General features: G+C 46.1%; 2 protein-coding genes across 11 annotated transcripts; one reads left to right on the forward strand and one right to left on the reverse strand.

The window, feature by feature from the left end:
• Nucleotides 1–1,213: 1,213 nt before the first annotated feature.
• Nucleotides 1,214–16,449, reverse strand: LOC136438449 (alanine aminotransferase 2-like). 7 transcript variants are annotated; one of them, XM_066433232.1, is made up of 15 exons: nt 16,305–16,449; nt 11,551–11,758; nt 10,699–10,788; nt 9,971–10,079; nt 9,083–9,133; nt 7,891–8,021; nt 7,309–7,422; nt 5,084–5,213; nt 4,756–4,835; nt 3,784–3,917; nt 3,535–3,643; nt 3,007–3,072; nt 2,693–2,848; nt 2,184–2,296; nt 1,214–1,422 (listed from the first exon to the last, which is right to left on the reverse strand). In XM_066433232.1, exons 2-15 carry the CDS (start codon nt 11,725–11,727, stop codon nt 1,329–1,331), a joined length of 1,554 nt encoding a protein of 517 aa, XP_066289329.1. In that variant the 5' UTR covers nt 11,728–11,758; nt 16,305–16,449; the 3' UTR covers nt 1,214–1,328. The 7 variants fall into 7 exon arrangements, with proteins under 7 accessions (XP_066289329.1, XP_066289330.1, XP_066289326.1 ...); XM_066433233.1 differs by lacking the exon at nt 16,305–16,449 and adding an exon at nt 15,205–15,334; XM_066433229.1 differs by lacking the exons at nt 7,309–7,422; nt 16,305–16,449 and adding exons at nt 6,928–7,041; nt 12,880–13,008.
• Nucleotides 13,407–20,479, forward strand: LOC136438453 (UPF0547 protein C16orf87 homolog). Of its 4 annotated transcripts, XM_066433238.1 has the most exons (6): nt 13,407–13,580; nt 17,967–18,054; nt 18,429–18,571; nt 18,850–19,003; nt 19,254–19,405; nt 19,501–20,479. In XM_066433238.1, the coding sequence occupies exons 1-5, from the start codon at nt 13,545–13,547 to the stop codon at nt 19,382–19,384; spliced, it is 552 nt and encodes a 183-aa protein (XP_066289335.1). In that variant the 5' UTR covers nt 13,407–13,544; the 3' UTR covers nt 19,385–19,405; nt 19,501–20,479. The 4 variants fall into 4 exon arrangements, with proteins under 4 accessions (XP_066289335.1, XP_066289334.1, XP_066289339.1 ...); XM_066433237.1 differs by having other exon boundaries at nt 19,254–20,479; XM_066433242.1 differs by lacking the exon at nt 13,407–13,580 and adding an exon at nt 14,211–14,326 and having other exon boundaries at nt 19,254–20,479.
• Nucleotides 20,480–21,569: the final 1,090 nt, after the last annotated feature.

Below are 21,569 nucleotides of genomic sequence, written 5' to 3' on the forward strand. Positions count from 1 at the left end.
TACCTGCTTAACACCACAAGAGATTTTGGCAACTCCTCTGGAGCGGAGCCTATTGCGCCGCACTTCAGCCGTTTGAGACTGAGCTGATTTGTCAAACCATTTGCTATAACTGTGCACACAATATTTACCTTTGTAGCTATTTAGAACCAACAGATATTTCCTTACATTTATTTAATGTCCCATCATTACAGAGTACTGTACAATTTCTGCTACCTTCTTATTCTGTGTCCATGCACAGAAGCTGGGGATATTCTAGCTTTACTCATATTTAGCTACAAGAAAGACAAACTTGTCTTCAACAACTGCACTTACAAATTTACAAAAGTAGACGCCAGTTTGGTAGATATGTATTTGTGGCAGAAATAAGGCAGCTTGCCATGGCGGTTTTAGAGAGAATTTAAGTTGTCTGGTACACGAATGTTACCCAAAGTCACATGACATATCACCATAGAAACACTACATTGATATTTGGCTTAAAATTCACATTGTCTTTGCTAATCTAGAAAAATTGGAGAAAATCCCAGAGATGTTTTTGTGTGCTGCTACATGTCGCCACTGTGCAGACTGTGTGCCATCAGAGGTATTGTTCATAAACTGCCAGTCAGACTGAGCAATGGGAGCGTCAGACACAGAACAGAGGCAATCACATCTTCTGTACAATCACCAAAATACTGCTTAATTTAAAACAGTAAATCAGAAACTTGGCATGGCAAAAGAACACACAAATCATTTAGCCTTTTTACAATTTTGCACTACATTTTCATAATCTCCCAACCCTGCTTGGACCAACATATATTTTTATGTTATCTCTCTTCAACATGAACTATGTCATCTCCCCACTCCCCTAACCAAGCCTGTTCACTGTGTGAGTTGGCACGTACAACAGCCAGGACTCTGTGACAGGTTTGAACCCACGCTGAGTTTGGCGTGACGCGCACGGCTGTCTGGTCCCCGTCCTCTACACATCATAGCCGTACTTATAAGCTCCCCCCAACTATAGCTAGAAGGGGTTGCTCTACATATCCCCCCCCACGGGCACACTAGGGGGAGTCCTGTACACATCACACAGCCCTGGCTGTAGGCAGCCACTCCCACACCCACCATCAGGTGATATTGATTGAACACCGCACTGTTCTATCTATGGCTGATACCTTCACCATCAATACTCCATAATCATTACACTGAGAAGCGTAAAAGAAACAGCTTTGTCATGAGTGTGTCGTTCTCAGTAGAAAGTCCTGAGAGTCTTAATCAGCGTAGATTTTGTGCTATTCTGAGCGAAGCTTGTGTGGATCCTGTGGTACTCCATCGGCGCAGATCCGGCGCTGCTAGTCGGCGTACTCCTTCATGAACTTGTTGTGGAAGGCTGTGAACGCGTCCATGAAGATCTTCAGCTTGTCCGGCTGGGGGAGGATGGTCGTCCTGGGGAGGGGTAAACACAGCATTAATGACAGCCTTTACCTCGTACCTACCTGGCTAGTCCCCCGACCTGAGCTGGCTGCTGGGGGCTTTACCTCGTACCTACCTGGCTAGTCACCCGACCTGAGCTGGCTGCTGGGGAGACAAGACAGACACAGAGCTGGAAATTTGCCGCCAGACTTTATCTCCGCTGCAGCAGTCAGCCTCTTTGGGACAGCGAGAGACGTCCACTCTTCATTATCAGTCAGGTTTTTCCTTCCCACAGGACGGGTGTTAACCCGTTAAGCAAAACAAACCAACAAACGAACCCCCCTGACCTGAAGTGGTAGGTCCGGTCCCTCTGCCCGAACCCAAAGCAAATAACCCCCCTGACCTGAAGTGGTAGGTCCGGTCCCTCTGCCCGAACCCAAAACAAACAACCCCGGGTCCCCTGACCTGAAGTGGTAGGTTCCCTCCCTCTGCCCGAACCCAAAACAAACCCCCCTGACCTGAAGTGGTACGTCCCATCCCTCTGCCCGAACCCAAAACAAACCCCCCTGACCTGAAGTGGTACGTGCCGTCCCTCTGCCCGAACCCAAAACCAACAAACCCCCCTGACCTGAAGTGGTAGGTCCCCTTCCTCTGCCCGAACCCAAAACAAACAAACGACCCCCCTGACCTGAAGTGGTAGGTCCCCTCCCTCTGCCCGAACCCAAAACAAACCCCCCTGACCTGAAGTGGTAGGTTCCCTCCCTCTGCCCGAACCCAAAACAAACCCCCCTGACCTGAAGTGGTAGGTTCCCTCCCTCTGCCCGAACCCGCTGCCCGGCACCACACATATCCCAGCCTGCTCCAGCAGCTGCAGAGCGTAGAAGCCATCTGGCGCCTGCCCCAGGGACTGCAGGGAAGGAGCGAAGTTAAATAAGTTTTAGTACGTTTTCCTCATTTGAAAAACCACACTTATTAGCTACTACCTCAGATACAAGAATTCTCAACAGTGTGTCTTTACCTGGAAGTTCATCTCTGTTAGTAGAAGTTATACTGAATCAAAGTTGAACTGTAATTGCCAACAACAAAAAATTCACTTATGGACTGCTTACTGAGCTACGCATGTTTTCTGCATAACGTGATGTCACAGAGGCAGTGGATTGCTCATTCCTCGACAAATACTGGAGTTGATCAGTCGGAAACTAATATATGTATAATAATGGGTAAGTCCAATGTTTGAGTTGGCAATTCCAGTTCAAGTCTGATTCAACAGTCGGTTTCGTAAGTGTGAGCCGTCTGCACCGACCTTGGCCTTCTCCACGGCGCGCTGCGGCAGGGCTATCCTGGGGAAGGCGTACATGGCGCCCTGGACCGTGTTACACGTCACCCCCTCGATGGAGTTGAACGTCTCCGCGACCAGCTTGGCACGTTCTGCCAGCGACTTCAGCACCGCCGTCTTCTCCTATACGGCAGCACAATAGCATCTTACAGGTGACTTAAGATTTCAAAATCAGCCTAGAAAACCTCAACAGTTAATAACCAAATCTAAGGTTGCCAAAATAACAAAATACGCTGCTCTAAATTCTTTCTCATACCGCAAGGCATCCCAGGAAAACCTACCTTGATGAAAGACTCGTAGGAAGGCTCCCCGGGCTGTGGAGGGTTAACCACGCAGTCCATGGTCGCCTGTAGAACAACAGAAGAACCATCAGTACACAGGTTAAACAGCAGAACCATCAGTACACAGGTTAAACAGCAGAACCATCAGTGCACACTTACACATACTAGGTTCTACCAACTACAGCACAAAAACTTAACCACGCAGTCCATGGTCGCCTGTAGAACAACAGCAGAGCCATCAGTACACAGGTTAAACATCAGAACCATCAGTACACACTTACACATCAGAACCACACATCAGAACCATCAGTACACACTTAAACATCGGTTCTACCAACTACAGCACAAGAACTTAACCACACAGTCCATGGTCGCCTGTAGAACAACAGCAGAGCCATCAGTACACAGGTTAAACATCAGAACCATCAGTACACACTTACACATCGGTTCTACCAACTACAGCACAAAAACTTACTACATCATCACATAGTATCCTCACAGGTAAACTTCTGAAGAAAGGTATCTCACCTGTCCCGACACAGGTGGGCACAGTTTGGTTGACACGAGTTTCTTGAGCTGCAGCTTGACCTGCGGGTCCATGTTTATCACCTCCATGTAACCTCCACGGAAACCACACCTGTAACGAACATCACCGTTACCACGGAAACCACACCTGCAACAAACATCACTGTTACCATGGAAACCACACCTGCAACAAACATCACTGTTACCACGGAAACCACACCTGCAACACACACACACACATGAGGTACTCACTCTCCCATGTAGCCCTTGGATGTGGAGTGGAAGGATGCGAGCTCCAGGGTGGAGTACTCCGGCCCCAGCTCCATCATCGTCTTCTTAAAGGAGTGGAACGCACAGCCTTCCGCATAGATGTTGTCTTGGTACACCTGCAAAGAACAACACAACAACATGTACAGCACAGCCTTCTGCATTGAGGTTATTCTGGTAAACCTGCAAACAACAACAAACACAACAACATGTACAGCACAGCCTTCAGCATAGATGTTGTCTTGGTACACCTATCAATCAATCAATCAATCAATAACCTATAGTATAAACATTGAAAAAACAGCCCATTTTCAGCCCTAGTGAAACTCCTGCTCACTGCCGCAATACTTAAAGTTTTCATGTTGCTTTAAGGCCAAATCGATGCCAACTGGCACGGTGATTTCACACCAATTATTGATGTTCAAGTTTCCCTCCCTAAACTGTCAACCCAGCAAAGCCTTGAACCAATTGGCTGGAGCAGTGCCACATTGATGCAGTTTCTGTCACTGAAATTATCTAGTGGTCATGCTCAATCTTTAGATTAACCAAGGAGGATATAAGAAACCTCCTTGGATTAACCCCAGTACCAACTGGTCATAGAAGGCATCTCCAATTGCTGTGGACTGTCCTGCATTGATGCCATTTCCTGTCATGGTAATTAGTTCTGGAGACTGAGGGCAGGGGGTTAATTTGGTGTAACTGGCTCTTGTCAGGGGAAGGAGGTCAGGCTTTGGTACAGTCTGAGGAGCCAGAATGATAAATGATGATTGATGGTCATCACATGAAGGCAGCATTGAAGCCAAATTGCCCAGGGATCTACACTAAGATGGTATCAATGCCCAAAATGCAGGCCTGTCCAGCACTACACACCACTTATGCAAGGGAGGAGCATGTTCCACCAAATCAGCGCTACAGTACAGCTCGATCTTGTTGTTGTTAGTAAGGAGAAGTTCATACCTCATCAGCCATCAGGAAGAGATGTTCCCTGGCTGCAAACTTGATAATCTCCTGGACATTCTCCTTACTCAACACCTGGCCTGGAGGGGCACAAACAATGGAGGTCAATTCTCCTTATTCCCTACAAACAATACATGTCAATTCTCCCTACTCCCTACAAACAATGCAGGTCAATTCTCCCTACTCCCTACAAACAATACAGGTCAATTCTCCCTACTCCCTACAATGCAAGTCAATTCTCCCTACTCCCTACAAACAACACAATCATGTCAATTCTTACTCAACATCTAGTCGGGAGGGAACAGATGAATGTAGTGATTCTCCTCACCTGTGGGGTTGCCGGGGTTGATGACACAGAGCACCCGCGGCGTGCAGTGCTGCCGTGCCTCCTTGACGGACCGCTCCAGCTCTGCGATGTCCAGCGCCCAGTTGTTGTCCTCGTTCAGGTAGTAGTTCACCTGCAATACCAGTCAGAACAGTCAGGGGTCTGTCGAGTCATCAGGAACTCTCAGGATGCAGAAACAAACCAAGATTTTCCCCCAAGGACATTCCAGTAAATACTGAGGTGAGTGTCAAAAACATTTTCACCACATAGCCTTTTCCTTTGCCCCCCTAACTTTCCTGGACAATACAAACACAGTAGATAAACTAGAAAGGCCGTCATTTGCCCCTGAGCAAATACAGCATGTTTAGCCATACTCCTCCCCATGCAAGAAGTGGGCTGTCCCAAAATAAAGCCTGGGCAAATCGAAATATTAACTGCATGTAGAAAGGCAACATTTGCGAGAGCATCATACTTCGCCAATCTCCCTCCCGATGCATAAATTGACTGTTCCAAAATCACCCGTGCAAAAAAAATTCTCTCTACAAGTTCTGCCAGACCCCAAGCGCTTCTTACTGCAAAGGCTTGCGTGTGTTCCTGCAATATGACCTCAGGTGACCTAAATAGAACACGCGTTCTTTGGCCAGTAGCAAATGGAATGCGGGGATCCTTAGATAGAACATGGATTCCTTGGCCAGCAGCAAATAGAACATGGAACGGGGATACCACTTTTGGCCTGTTTTTGGTCTGAAAATGGGCCCAAAAGTCCCCAAAATGAAGCATTCTGAAGTGATGTACACCAGAATTGTGATTGAAGTCCTGTAGGGACATGTTCAAGGCACCCTTGTACCGAATTTCAGGTCACTTGCTTGCAATACCAGCGCACAGGAGCCCAAAATATAAAAATTGTCTAAAAATGCCCCAAAAAAACTCCATAAAAATGATTTTAATGCCTGTTTCAACAAAATTAAAAAATCACCTAAGGGTATTTGCCATCTTTACCTGCATGCCAAATTTCAGGCCGTTTGGCCCAAAAATGACGGAGTAGATTCCATTTGAAGATATGGCAGGAGAAGAACGTGAACAAAAACAATATGTTGAGCCATACTAGGTATGGCTAAACATAAAAAGCAATTTATAGTCCCCCATATTGCTCAGTCAGGGGTCTGTCGAGTCATCAGTAATTCTCAGGATGCAGAAACAAACCAAGATTTTCCCCAAGGACATTCTAGTAAATACTGAGGTGGTGGTTAAAAACATTCTCGTCACATAGCCTTTTCCTTTGACAGCCCCCCTCCCTAACTTTCCTGAACAATACAAACACAGTAGATAAAAAAGCAATAGCCATTGCTCTAAAATTGTCCCATTTCAAGACACAGTATGTAACTATTCCAGCATATCCTGCCACACATGAGCAGTGCTACAGGCAAACAGCATGTCACTGCAGGCACAGTTACAGGTGCAGACACGCCTCATGCCAGCAGCCAGTAAGGAGTTCTCAGGGGAAAAGGTCCTGTTGAACTCTTGATACCCGGTAACTACATTGGGAGTCCAACTGCCTGAGCTCCCCTGTTGTACAATCAGCACAGCTAGTGGTGTGGATCTAAACCCGAGTTTAGGTTTAGGTTCGGACTCGAGTCCAGAGGTTTAGGTTCAGGTGCAGGTTCAGGCACCACTAAGCACAGCGGTCGGCGATCACACAGCAGGAAGTGCAGATGTTGGGAAAACGGCAATACCAGCAGTATTGCCATGGCAACAGTAGCAGGACAACTGAGTTGTTAGTATCGCCATGGCAGCAGTTGTTAGTTAGTTGTTAGTCTTGCCACGGCACACGCTAGGTCTGCGGGTACCTGGTGCGCGTCCAGCTGACTGGCAGCTGCGGAGTAAAGTGGGTACTGAGGGATGGGGATCATGATCCCGGTACGGGTCTTCCCCGACCCAGCCACCAGCAGGTGCAGGCAGTTCTGGGCACAGGAGAAACATGGGTTATACTACCGATACGTGGGTTATACACCCCAGTACGTGGGTTATACACCGCTACAACAGGCTGGGCAGGCATGGGACAAAACCAGGACTGCTACACTGCAAGTTTGAACCTTTATAAAATTCAGGATCCTTCTTGTTTTTGGTCACCTTCAACACGAACAAGAGGCGGAGTAGTCTGTTCTTGTCTGATGCGAGCCCAGCCGACTGTAGCCTAACTGTAGTGTAACGCCCCCTAGCGACTGTACCTGTACTGCGTTGAGCTCGGCCGTGACGGCGGAGTAGAGCGGGTACTGCGGGATGGGGATCATCACGCCGGTCTGGTCCCGCCCCGAGCCACGGACCATCAGCTTCACCATGTTCTACACATTCATAGTCACAGCAGGGGGAAACATGCCTTATTCTACATAAGTCATCAACAGTAAACATGCCTTATATTCTAAACATTCATAGTCACATGGGGGAAGCATGCCTTATTCTACACATTCACATACAGTCACATGAGTTAGCTGAGTTGCATGAGTCCATGCACCTTTATCTATGTGTGATGTGCAAATATGTGATGTACATCTGATGTATTAACATGAGGTCTTGACGCCCTAACCTACTGATTTGCACGCAAAGATCTGTTGCATGAGAGCGTGAAAGGCGGCAACGCCGTCTTTACCTGACATGCAAGGACTGTGAATTAAAGTTTCAGGCATAATTCAGACAGCTTTTTTTCAAAAGTTCCGTGATCTAGACTGGTGTCAAAAGGATCTACTAGGTTTGGAAGTGTCTGGAATGTCTGCCGAGCTCAGGGTGCCCATGGTCGGGTCACCACGGCATACCTTGATGGCATCGCTGGCTCCCGTGGACAGGAAGATGTTGTCTGGGTCGGACGGGAAGCCGTCTCTTCTCTCGATGTACGCAGCGATGTCCTTCCTGATCACCTCCACACCCACGCTGTCACTGTACGAACCTGGGATAGATAATCAACACACCCACAATGTCACTGTAGGAGCCTGGGATAATCAACACACCCACACTGTCTCTGTAGGAACCTGGGATGTAGGAACTTGGGTCACACAATTGCACATCCACAAAACACAAGGCAGGAGAAAAAGCAAATAGTAAATACTCGTACTAAGAACCAATGGGAAGAAAGAGACAAAAAGCATCATGCTGATCCTCATTTGATGGTAATTATTCATGTAATCTCTACAGCTATCTATCAATCTGTAGAACCTGCATATAGAATCAACTGAGTCAAACACAAAACAGCTAACACACACAGACAGACAGACAGACACACACACACACACAATTACAGGATAGAGAGAACATGCAAAAATAAATCACACCAAGCTTGTGCTTGTTACAAACTATTACCTATAATTGTGCAACCTGCAAAGAGTTGAAACTCAATCAGAAGAAAAATCGTAAAACACAGAAACACAAAGGTTTCCCTTAACATCGACACAAAAGGAATCGCCAAAATCAGCCTGAAATCAGAAATCCCTCTCAGCGACACCACGAGCCACTACAGCTGAAAGGGGCTTGGGATGATCAGGGAATTATGGATTGTATTACAGACCATTTCAAAAGTTCAGGATGGTACGGGAGAGATTTTGCATCTGATTCATTTCTTTTTTACTTGTTTATTAACTTTCCTATTATTGGTTTATGATAAACAGATATTTCTAGCATGATACCATTGAAGGATTCTGAACAGTTCCAGATTAGCAAATGGTAATCAAACTGGGGTCCAAACAATGCTGAAGAGCCATCATGAACTTCTGAATCAGACGGTTCATTTTCCTGTCACATCACGGGTCATGCACTGCCACCAGTGGGCCTGAACAACCCCATTCTGTGGTTCTTGGGTTTGTAGAAGAAGGCCGGAGTGATAATGGATAAAATGCTCAGTGCTGAAACTATGCACACTGCTATCATTATGCTGCAATTTCTTAACAAATGCCAAGAACCCCAGAATGCGGTTGGTTTGGCTGAGAGAAGTAAGCGTAACGTGGGAGGAGCTACCGATTCCGTGTGACTCTAGCAGCGACGGCAGCGGTACGGCCATGACATCGTCTGTGGGGAGACGGGCACAAGCAGGGACAGGTTATAAGTGCTAGTTAGCACTGGGAGTACAGCAGACAATATAACATGCAGGGACGGGTTAGCACTGGGGCTGATGCTGGGCCCCTGTTTGTGTTACATATACCGCTGGTACGCACATAACAATTAGAATATACGTCACTGGGAGACGGGCACATGCAAGGACGGGTTAGCACTGGGGCTGATGCTAGGCCACTATAAGTCTTACATATACCGCTGGTACACACATAACAATTAGAATATACGTCACTGGGAGATGGGCACATGCAAGGATGGGTTAGACCTGGGAGATCAGCAGACAACATAGCAAACAAACAGCTAGCAGGGCGTCTTCTGGAAGCCCACACTTTGAGAACAAGAAAATTAGACACCCTCATTTTGCTGGGAATGCCATATATTTCCCTGGTAATTGTATAAAACATGTGTACTTGTGTTCCACACACATACACTGCAACTGTTGTTTTTTCCTCATACCAGACACTGGGACAGCATAAGAATTTACAAATCTTTGGAAGTCCTCTCTATAAATATTATGGCAAGAAGGGGGCACCATATAGGAGGTGTAAAATACAAACTTGGCTGGAGAGAATCCTCTGCAGTGATGAATGACAAAATGCACCGAAGAGTGAATTTCTGCTCCAACTCTTTGCTAGGAATACCATTGATTTTATGTGACAAAGACAGACAAAAACAAAATGTTTAAAGAACTAAACAAATAAAATAACCCAGCTGGTACATATTTGCATTTGTATTCTACAGAACAATCTCCAAACCTAAACTTCCCCCCAAACCAGCGCTCTGTCTCCTTACCTAAACTCCCTCCCTTGCAGCCCTGCAGAATTCTCCGAGCGCGCTCCCTGGCATCTGCTGGGAAACTCTCATTGTTCAAAAGGTCAGGGTTCACGCACAGGCTGATGACCTGGGCAAAGGCCAAACATGAGGTTAGAGTTCATACACGTACACACAACAAAGTGTACATTTGTAAATATTATTATGTGTGAGGGTTTGTGTGTGATAGTGTGAGTGTGTGAGCGTGTGTGTGTGCGTGAAAGAGTGTGTGAGAGTGTGAGACACGTACCTGTCTGAGGAAGGTGATGGGTTTCTGCCCCATGGCGTGCGTGTGTGTGTCTGTGTGTGCGTGCGTGCGTGTGTGTATGTGTGTGCGTGCGTTTGAGCGCGTGTATGTGACGTACCTGTCTGAGGAAGGTGATGGGTTTCTGCCCCCTGGCGTGTGTGTGTGTGAGAAAGTGTGTGTGTTAATGTGTGTGTAAATGTGTGTGTGTGTGCATGCGTGTGTATGTGACGTACCTGTCTGAGGAAGGTGATGGGTTTCTGCCCCCTGGCGTGTGTGTGTGTGAGAAAGTGTGTGTGTTAATGTGTGTGTAAATGTGTGTGTGTGTGCATGAGTATGTGTGTGACATACCTGTCTGAGGAAGGTGATGGGTTTCTGCCCCATGGCGTGTGTGTGTGTGAGAGAGTGTGTGTGTTAATGTGTGTGTAAATGTGTGTGTGTGTGCATGAGTATGTGTGTGACATACCTGTCTGAGGAAGGTGATGGGTTTCTGCCCCATGGCATGAGCATCCCCGATGTTGGCCTTGATGACCTGCTTGAAGGGTTTGGGAACTCCCTGGGAAGGACACAAATTCGCAATCAGAAATACAACAATAAAATACATAAAAGTATGTATATAAACGTATCAGTCAGACCACAGTACTACAACAAACCATGTCCTGTATGTATCTTTGAGACAGCTGTATTGGTGAGTAGTTCAGGGAAAAGTCTGTTCAGGGCTTTAGGCTATAACTGAGTATTTCTGTGGCAGGTGTGAGGGGGTGCATGTCACAAAGATAAACGCTTACTACATGTAGTACATTACCTGTTAAACAATAAGTGACTAAGTAGGTACCAACCCGGATATAGCACAATTCCATGACCAAATCTGCACTGTTACACTTCCAGTTTTCACAGTTTTCTGCACACAGGGCAGGCTGTTGAGTTATGACGACCCACTCACATCTCAATCTCAATCTCAGTGCAATGCCTGTTGCTGGTCTATTGGCCACTGATCGATGCTCCTGATGCCGACTGCAGCATGGTCTGCACTGGGACCAGTGCCAGGAGTGTGAGGAGAATCATCATACTGGAGTGCAGAACTCCATAAGACCAGAAAATATTTTCAAACTGGAAATTCTAAACAGATCCTTACTATGAATCTTATTTCACTTGTATCATTTCTGACCTTCCAAGTCTGTATTCTCTCTACCTGTTATATGGGCTCTCTTGGAAATCTGCCCAACTTGGCTGAAGGGCCGGGTAAAGCCATATCCATTCAACATTGATAAATAAAAATTAATGTTACCAAATATGGAACTTCATCTACAAATTTCACCTTTTCCAGCTCTTTCTCCAGTTCCGTTGCCCTGGCAACGATGGGTCCGCGGACGGCGTACTCGACCTTCTTGACCAGCGGGTTCATGGAGTCGATGGTCAGCACCTTGGCCCTGGTCTGGCCCGTGGGCCCGGTGGGGCCGCCGTTCTGGGGCCCATTTCCCAGGTGGGACGACATGGCCACGAGTCTGCGTTTGGCTGGGTGGGGTCTGCATGGACAGAACAACATCAACAATCACTGAACACATGGGCCAGGTACATACTATGATACGGTCTGGCACAATGGCCCAGTGTGGTTGTCGTTGTTCTGGGGCTCCGTTTCCCAGGTAGGACAAAATTATCTGTGTTAGGCTGGGTTGGGTGATTTTCTTACTTTAAATTTTTTAATGAATTGGTCTCGAGGGTCTGGGAAAAGACAGTCTAACACACACATTCCGAAAGGTCTATACACCATTTCAATATCAGACATGCGCATCAGACCCAGGAAACAATGTCTACACGAGGGGTGGGTACCGGTACATAAAATTCAGGTCCCGGACTGGTCCAGGTCCAGGTTCAGAGGGTCAGGTCCTGTTCCGGACCTGTACCTGATTATAGTAGTGTCGCAGTACATCATATCTTGGAGAGCGAGACACACTTAAAAGTCTCCAAATGTCTGGAACGATATAATTTCTAAGGTTTGCACTTTGTCTCAAAATTATAACTATATACTCTACTCGCCGTCTGTTTACTCATCCTTTAAGTGTTTCTAGATATGATTCACAGCTAAGGTCTTCGAAAACGACTCGTTAAATCTGCTGTTTTGTATTTTCTTAGACCAGGTATGTGACCGCCTGCTGGTAGCCTGGTACTATGAAATTTCTAATCGGTCCATAGGCCGGTCCACTGATTTTTTACGGACCGTTTCTTTGGACCGGTCCATTAAGAAATATCGGTTTTGTACCGGTTCATGGTACCGGTACCCACCCCTAGTCTACACTGTTATTGACATAAATAACGAATACACAAAGTTTTGTTGTTATCATTTAGGACCAGACAGAGAACACCCTGAAATTTTCAGCGAAAATCTATAATTTGGTCAACCTCGAAACAGCACGTACATTTTAAGATTCATATGAACGACAACGACAAGCGTGAACCTGGCCGTGTTGACACATGGACAAGATCTCATCAACAGGAGTCCTTACTTAATTAATTAGAGCCGTGTTGGTAGAGTTACATCACACACAGGCCGCCCCCCTCCCCATGCCCGGTGGGAGGATCGCGCGGTGTGACGGCGGTGAAATATAGGTCAGCGGGCACACAGTCCCCACAGAACCCCCGGACTCACCCAGACATGAACCGAGACAGCATACTTCAGCCCGACACGGGAAGTTTCTCAGCACGCCCTGCGGAACGTCAAAGGGCGGAAATCTGCTACCTCAGCGCTGCGTATCTGTGGGGCGGTCCGAGGGGTGGCCGAGTCTAACTCATTAAATAGGGGCGCTTGTTTTTTTACCATATAAAAATGTAGACGTATATACCAACCAAACAATATATTTCTAGATTTAAAGCTAAGTATATACTACTCTACTCCTGCATTTGTATCAAGTACAACTTCATTTCCAAACCAAACATCAGGTATTACCTACAATTAACTTTGTGGACTAGTCTAGATTCACTTTGACCCCAAAGTCAAGGTTACTTTACTAACGTTATATCATCAGCGATGCGTGATATATTCATGATACACTAGGTACAGGATGCTGGATAATATCTGGCGTTATCAAACTGTCTGATAACTTCTGTAAAAGATGCAAACTTTTATCCAGAAAAAAAGTTTATTTAATTTCTTGTCACGTGACTTTGTTTTCCGGACGCCATCTTGTTTCCTGAGGTCATTGCTCCCTGCAGTCCGGAGAGAGTTTGTGTTGTGGGGAGAGAGACGGGAGTTCTGGTCAGGGAGCGGCGTCCCGGCGGCGTGTTTGGGTCTAGAACAGTCTCCGCCCGCCAGACATGGTCATGAAGCAATGTCCGGCATGTGCTCAACAGGTAGGGAACGAAATAACCCCAGAACCGATAAAAATATAACTTACAACCGTCGCGCTATGGCGGAAACTTCCTCCGTTCCTGGCGCGGCCTCGCGACTGTTTTAATTTGTACAGTCTACAGTGAAATGCTGGCTGTCTGTGATCAGAATTTATCTGCTAGCGAGGACCTTGGTAAATGATTTACCACTTTTTGGTGACCTTATATATTCAATTAACATACTATTAGCCAAGTGAATATTTCACATGTTATTTAGACTACGTGAATAGTTTAGCAGCTGAGATTTGTTAGGTGAACAGGCCTGTCGGATCAGCCTGTTTCTGACCGAACTCCACTGTAAGTAAATTATCAGACTGACTGACGCCTTTCTACATCTGCTTGGAGTCTAAATAATAATAGAATAATAATAATAATATCAGGTGTATTTGCAGCCAGTGCCACAGGCAGGTACCCAATGTGTAGGGTAATGAGGCTGTTTAAGTTTAACGTGTTCGAGGCACCTCCTCGAATAAGACACTGATCCCTGCCCTCTGGTGACCTTCCGCGGTGTGACAGGGATATCGGGTTACAGGGAAGGGCGGGCTGGGGCTGTTGTTGTGACGTTAAAGTCAACATCACGTGAACATACCTGTGCAGGTAATATTACAGGTGCAGGGCAGACTACCTGTGCATGCTCCACAGGTGTGTTAGGTACTGGACAGGTGTCCTAGGTACTGTTGTCTCAAACAGGTTCCTCCTGCCCTCAACAGGTGGGGAACGCTTACAGACTAGTTCCGACTCCACAGGTAAGTTATGAGCAGGTATAGCCAGCTTTATCTCAGGCAGATCTACACTTTGGTCCGACACAGCGAGAAGGGTTTTGTTACCAGAGACTGAGACTGCGGTGTGACACGGAAATGTGTTCGTGGATGAAGGGTTTGCAGTAAGGTTATGTAGGAGTGCCAGCACAGACTATGTTACATATTACACCTGATATTATATGCCACAGAGACAAGTGGTTTCATGACATAACTGACAATTCTGGGTGATCATGAGCAGTACAAAAGGTTTGGCTGTCAACGAAATAACTGATGAAATTAGTTTTGAAACCAGTCTGATTGTGAGTTTAGGGCTTGACAACAGTTGTTGCCAGAATGTTTTAGTGACCTCCAAAGAACCAAAAACCCGCAGTTCGGTCCCCACACAGCTTATTGCCTTGGTTTGGCCCTGTCTGCGTGGCAGCGTTCACACACAGACAGTATCACCATATTGTGCAGGTTAAAATGGCCCAGTTTGAAGCAATGGGAAACTGGCTTGATCAGCCTGTACTTATTACCTCATGCAATTATCTTCTATAATTAACCCATGTATATACAGGAGGACCTACATATTCATGTCATTGTGTAGCCAGTTAACTCAAAGGAATGTTAGAGCTTCAGTACTACTAGTAATAAGGTCACTGGTTGCCATGTCTGTTTCCAACAAACTATTACAAAACATCAGTGAGAACAAGCTAAAAGCTGCATTACTATTATGATTATATCAAACTACAGGGGGTACTAGTACCCAGACCCTACAATACTGACAACTTGTCTCTCCGGCATTAACACAGTGCCATTATCAGCTGCACCTGTACCTGTTGTCTTACCTTCTTGCTGTACCGATGCTGTTCCCAGACTCCTACCCCACTAAGGCTGGTCTGCTCTCAATGTTACTGGCCCAGTTTAACAGTTGTGCAGGGATCCCTGTGGGACCAGCTGGTTATGGACGTCCAGTATACTGCGGCTGGAGTGACCTTATAATTACTAATAGTGACTGCTGGTGCACCAGCAATGCGACACACAAACGCTGTGTGACCTTGAACGACCTTGCCTTTGTCAGGCGGAAGAATGCATGCCCCAGTTACAATACCCAGGGTACCACATGGCCTGATCAACCCTGCAGTGCTCACGTACATGTATGCTACACTTGTAGGTGTACAAGTATAGGTGTACAACTGTAGAGCTTTGTAGGCATGGATTTTGTCTAACCCCGGTGGTTATTGCACACTGCAGCATGTTACAGGAGAAAAGGCCTGCTCAGAAATTCACCAGGAGTCTCCTGGCTGCAGATATTGGCAGGTAGCAGCAATAAAGGAAGGAGCCACAGAAAATGCTCTCTAATCCCAGTTTCCAAGTGGAAATCAATGCTTAGCTCAGTACACGGTTGGGACTAGTACTAATACTATGCTTGGGACAGCCATGCCCTACCCCCCCCCCCCCCTCCTCAGTAGGGGTCTTTGGGGCAACCTTGCCCTAGATCCACCCTCAATCTACCAGTATCAGATAAATAACTAAATTTATGTCATACAGTATGCCTTGTGTATAACCAGGACCTTGTGTGATCATTTTATAAACATCAACTGATGTTATGGAACAGTTACCAAAAAGATTTATATACTTAATGATTGGTTCTGTTCAGACTGCAAGGTTATTGTGTAATTAGATATCGCCCCACCCCCCTACCCAGTTAGTTATACATGGCCTACGTGTATCTGCCTGGTTCTGTGGTGTGGACCAGCATGATGATCAGCTGGCACAATAATAACATTCCACTGACAAGGTTGAGTCAACAGTTACACTGGTTACTGTACAGTAGCAGAGGAGGGTTGAGAGAGGGACTTTGCAGTAACATACATTAACAGCCAGACCCCAGGAAATGCAGACTTCACCTTATATGAAACATCCCAGGGAAGTGAAAGTTTCTTACCTCAGTCCTTACGGTCACAGATGCAGTGAAAGTGATGGATGTTCAGATGCAGTAATGAAAGTGATCTGATGTTCGTCAGTGGGAGATCCTGTATCTGCTATATTTGACGTGCCATTGAAGTTGGCAGGATCCCAGGGCCCATAGCTGGCATGCCTGGTGCTCCCATAGAATAGATTATAGACCACTGTGCAATTATACAGTAGAGGTTAGGAGCAGATTCTGTGGTTCACAGACCCTACATAGATTATAGCCTACTGTACAATTATACTGTAAAGCCAAGGTTAGGAGCAGATTCTGTGGTTCACAGACCCTACATAGATTATAGACTACTGTACAATTATACTGTAAAGCCAAGGTTAGGAGCAGATTCTGTGGTTCACAGAGCCTACATAGATTATAGACTACTGTACAATTATACTGTAAAGCCAAGGTTAGGAGCAGATTCTGTGGTTCACAGAGCCTACATAGATTATAGCCTACTGTACAATTGTACTGTAAAGCCAAGGTTAGGAGCAGATTCTGTGGTTCACAAAACCTGCATAGACTACTGATAGCCTATCACAATTATACAGTTAAGGATCAGGGCTGACTCTGTGGTTAATAAAATTGCATAGACTACAGACTAGCCTACTGTCATACTATCATAGTTATACAGTAAAGGTTACCAGCAGGGCTGACTACGCTAAACCCTGGTCTGTGTAGGGCTCTGTGGTTCACAGAACTTACAGTCATAAGTGCCGATACTTGTGGCAGTCAGAACTATCCATACATATAACCTAGATTATATCAAGTGGTTCCAATTATACTGGAAGGTCAGTGGCATTAGGGCTGTTTGCATGTTACAGCAAAGCTAGGTTAATGTTATACAGGAAGGTCATGCCCATGATCAGTGGCATTAGGGAGGCTTATAAATTTGTTACAGCCAACCCCAGGCAGTGTGGCAGGCAGGCCCACTTACAGGGAGGTCAACAGAGAGGCTGACCCCTACAAATGTCAGTGCAGATTAGGGCAGCCTGTTTGGTGATGGGGTTTGGGCTGGCTGGTACACATGGGACAGTTCAGGGGTCAGTGACCTGTAGAATCATGATTCCGAATGTGCTGATGGTGCAATGGGAGGATATGTTTCCTCTGGTTGCTACCTTATGCTTGTTGACACTTTAAATATTATGGCCAATATGAGATCAGTTTTCCTAACACATGCAGCTTGTCTGGCTAAAATCTGATGCATGTGCAGATGTACTTGACATTTTGTTATTAGCTAAGAAACCTGTTCTGCGAGGAAGGTAAACTATAACAGTCTGTCCCTATAACTTATTGTAAGTTTGAAAGAGTTGAATATTTTCCAGTTTGTAAATTTATGGAGTGAAAATTGTACTCTGATAGTGCAAGATACAAAATGTTGATGTACAAAATCTAATGTACCAAATTTAATGTACAGGTCATGTTTTTCTCTGTCTATGTAGTACATGTATGTTTAATCACTGTGCGCTATTTGATTTCTATCCAGATTCTCCTAACATATTGCAACACGTATTGATTTCCCAAGCAGATCCCAGTGGTTAATTGAGTGTGTGTGTGTGTGTGTGTGTGTGTGTTTTCCCAGATCCCAGTGACTAGTAGCCTGTAGAGTGTTAACTGTGTATGTTTTTTCCCCCCATGCAGATCCCGGTAGCCTGTAAAAGCTGTCCCTGCGGCCACCTCTTCATGAGTAAGCGACCTTTGAACCCCAAGCCCCTTTTGGCAGCCTCAGGTGAGTCTACAGCGGACTGTTGCCTGGCAACAAGAATATTCTGGCAGGATATTAGTAGGACTCAGAACATTGTGGAGCATGTGGAGCATGTGGAGCTGGTTGGATGGTTCTGTGTTGTCAGACCAAGGCTGTCTCCAGAACTCGTCCCTCCGTTGTCCGACGGAAATTTGCTTTCCCCAACCAATAATCATGCGTAATGCCCTCGTCCCACCGCCCTCCACCCCAACAATGAGTGGAACGGACAAACGTTCCAATCTGGAGTCAGCCCCGTGTCAGACCCAAAGTATAGGTAGTTTGTTGAGCTGTGTTCTCTGACTAGAAAGATGGCAGAATGATGAATGCTGTGTTGTTGTTGTTGTTGTTGTTGTTTACAGACGTGAGTCATGAGGGCGGCGCGGAGGGGGAGGAACACATGCAGGACCCTGACTGGAAGGAAGGTCAGGACAAACCTGTCAGGGTCAAACGTCGGAGGTCAAACCGCAGCTGCATCTCTGAAACCGAGAGCTTCATTAAAAAGGTCAGAGGTCAATAGGATCATACATCATATCCACTGTCATGACCGATCTTCCCTAATGGCATTTTCCTGTCAATCAAGTGGGTGTCATAGCAACAAACACTATCCGCCATACTGGTGTCCCACTGGTCACAACTCTTGTTGAAACACAACAACATGGCAGCAGATGATGACTCACTTTCAGCTTTCCAAAGATGCACAGAGAAGAACGCTGTTTTCAATTCCAGATGGTGCGATGTAAGAAGAATAAGTAACTCACATCTGTCTCACCTGTTCCACAGGTGGCGTTAGAAGCGGACCGTGACGACACCAACAGTAACGTCAGCGAAGGCAGCGGCGCGTCCGCATCAGCCGACCAGGGGGAGGGTGCTCCCAGGAAGAAACGGCCGGGCAGACCGAAAGGCACCGTCAGTAAGAACAAGGAGGGGAACAGTGGTGAGTCTTACTGTCCTTACCTTGTAACCTTGTACTATTTAAAGGGCACAGGTAGCCAGAACAACCTCAGTATCAGTGATGACTCTTACTACTACGCTGCAGGATGTCTTTGTGGTCTAGGGGTACTGAGAATGGACCAACTCAAATCTAGATAGCCGTGTCGTCTGTATATTTTTTCAACAACAAACATGGTTGCAAACAAGGTGTACGATGGCTCTAACGACTGTTGGTTTTGTGTTTCCCTGTACAGCTGAGAAAGAGAAGAATGCAGAGGAGGAAATGTTCAACAACCTGACATTAGAACAGAAACTGCTGTACTCCATAGCTCTGGCAGACATCAACCACAAACTCAGAGGACAACGGTTTAAAATACCAGACTAAAATCACAAACTCAGAGGACATGTGACAGCACTTCAAAATACCGGACTAAACTACATACTCAGAGGACAGCGGTTCAAAATATGGCCTGAATCCCCACATGTTCACTCGAAGAACAGCGCTTCAAAATACCAGAGAATGGACTACAAACTCAGAGGACAGCGCTACAAAATAGATACATTGTCTTGTGGAAGTCTGGGGTTGTCAGTGTTTATGAAATGTATAAAATGAAGTTAAAATCAGAGACTGGACGCTGTATAACCTGTACCAGCAGGTCCTGTCACTTGTGGCATTTTTCCATTAATTTACAATCTCAAAAGTCGAAGTGCCTTCAGATTTCAGCTGGTCTTGCTCTGCTGCTACTCTCCAGAATATCAACACATCAGGAACCCGGAGTCCAGTGTAAAACTTGTACATCAGGAAACCCGGAGTCCAGTGTAAAACTTATGTTTGCTTCTGCTGGTTTTTAGCATGGCACTGAACAGACTGGCCTTGTCCCAGCATGTTCAGCACCTTATTGTACATACAGATGTTATAAGTGTAAAAGCCTCGCGTTGCTTACAATCTACCTTGATGCTTGTGCTGTAAATAAAAAAGTTATCCATATAGGTTAAAAGTGTTTTCACCAGTTGTGCCTTGTGCCATTTCAACACATCCTGTACATTTGAAGTCATTCCCTGCAATAGTAACTATGGTCCATGGAATCCCTATTGTACATATATAGCAAAGCTAGAATGTCCTTTCTAATCTAAGTGCACTTCGATTGTCCAAATGCTGTACAAATTGCATATAAACAAAGTGAAATGGTAAAGACTTCAGCAGAGTAAATTTTATCCAACAAATTTAAACATACAGCTCTATATTGATAACAAATATGAATCATTGTCATTGCCAGCGTAGAAGACTCTGGAGTTACCAATGTCTGCAGAATTTGAAACATTTAGATACTTGGAGAGTTTTTTTTTGCAGGTGCTCGAAGTCATGATGACTTTGATCTAGTCTGTGCCTTTATTGCTACAAACATGCACCTAACCTCACATAGACTGTATGTTAAGTTATTCATAACATCATTAATGCAAAATAAACTTTTGTGTTGAAGCAATATTTCGTGTCATTGCTGTGGGAAGTTAGCCTGGAGCTTGGGTAGCGGACTAAAGCTAAGAAGGCTGGACTCCAGGCTTGAGTAGCAGACTAAAGCTAAGAAAGCTGGACTCCAGGCTTGGGTAGCGGACTAAAGCTAAGAAGGCTGGACTCCAGGCTTGGGTAGCAGACTAAAGCTAAGAAGGCTGGACTCCAGGCTTGGGTAGCGGACTAAAGCTAAGAAGGCTGGACTCCAGGCTTGGGTAGCGGACTAGAGCTAAGAAGGCTGGACTCCAGGCTTGGGTAGCGGACTAAAGCTAAGAAGGCTGGACTCCAGGCTTGGGTAGCGGACTAAAGCTAAGAAGGCTGGACTCCAGGCTTGAGTAGCAGACTAAAGCTAAGAAGGCTGGACTCCAGGCTTGGGTAGCGGACTAAAGCTAAGAAGGCTGGACTCCAGGCTTGGGTAGCGGACTAGAGCTAAGAAGGCTGGACTCCAGGCTTGGGTAGCGGACTAAAGCTAAGAAGGCTGGACTCCAGGCTTGGGTAGCGGACTAAAGCTAAGAAGGCTGGACTCCAGGCTTGAGTAGCAGACTAAAGCTAAGAAGGCTGGACTCCAGGCTTGGGTAGCAGAATAAGGCTAAGAAGGCTGGACTCCAGGCTTGAGTAGCAGACTAAAGCTAAGAAGGCTGGACTCCAGGCTTGGGTAGCAGAATAAGGCTAAGAAGGCTGGACTCCAGGCTTGAGTAGCGGACTAAAGCTAAGAAGGCTGGACTCCAGGCTTGGGTAGCGGACTAAAGCTAAGAAGGCTGGACTCCAGGCTTGGGTAGCAGAATAAGGCTAAGAAGGCTGGACTCCAGGCTTGGGTAGCAGAATAAGGCTAAGAAGGCTGGACTCCAGGCTTGAGTAGCAGAATAAGGCTAAGAAGGCTGGACTCCAGGCTTGGGTAGCGGACTAAAGCTAAGAAGGCTGGACTCCAGGCTTGGGTAGCAGAATAAGGCTAAGAAGGCTGGACTCCAGGCTTGAGTAGCGGACTAAAGCTAAGAAGGCTGGACTCCAGGCTTGGGTAGCAGACTAAAGCTAAGAAGGCTGGACTCCAGGCTTGGGTAGC

The sequence above is a fragment of the Branchiostoma lanceolatum genome, chromosome 7 (genome assembly GCF_035083965.1).
Source record: "Branchiostoma lanceolatum isolate klBraLanc5 chromosome 7, klBraLanc5.hap2, whole genome shotgun sequence".
Lineage (NCBI taxonomy): Eukaryota > Metazoa > Chordata > Leptocardii > Amphioxiformes > Branchiostomatidae > Branchiostoma > Branchiostoma lanceolatum.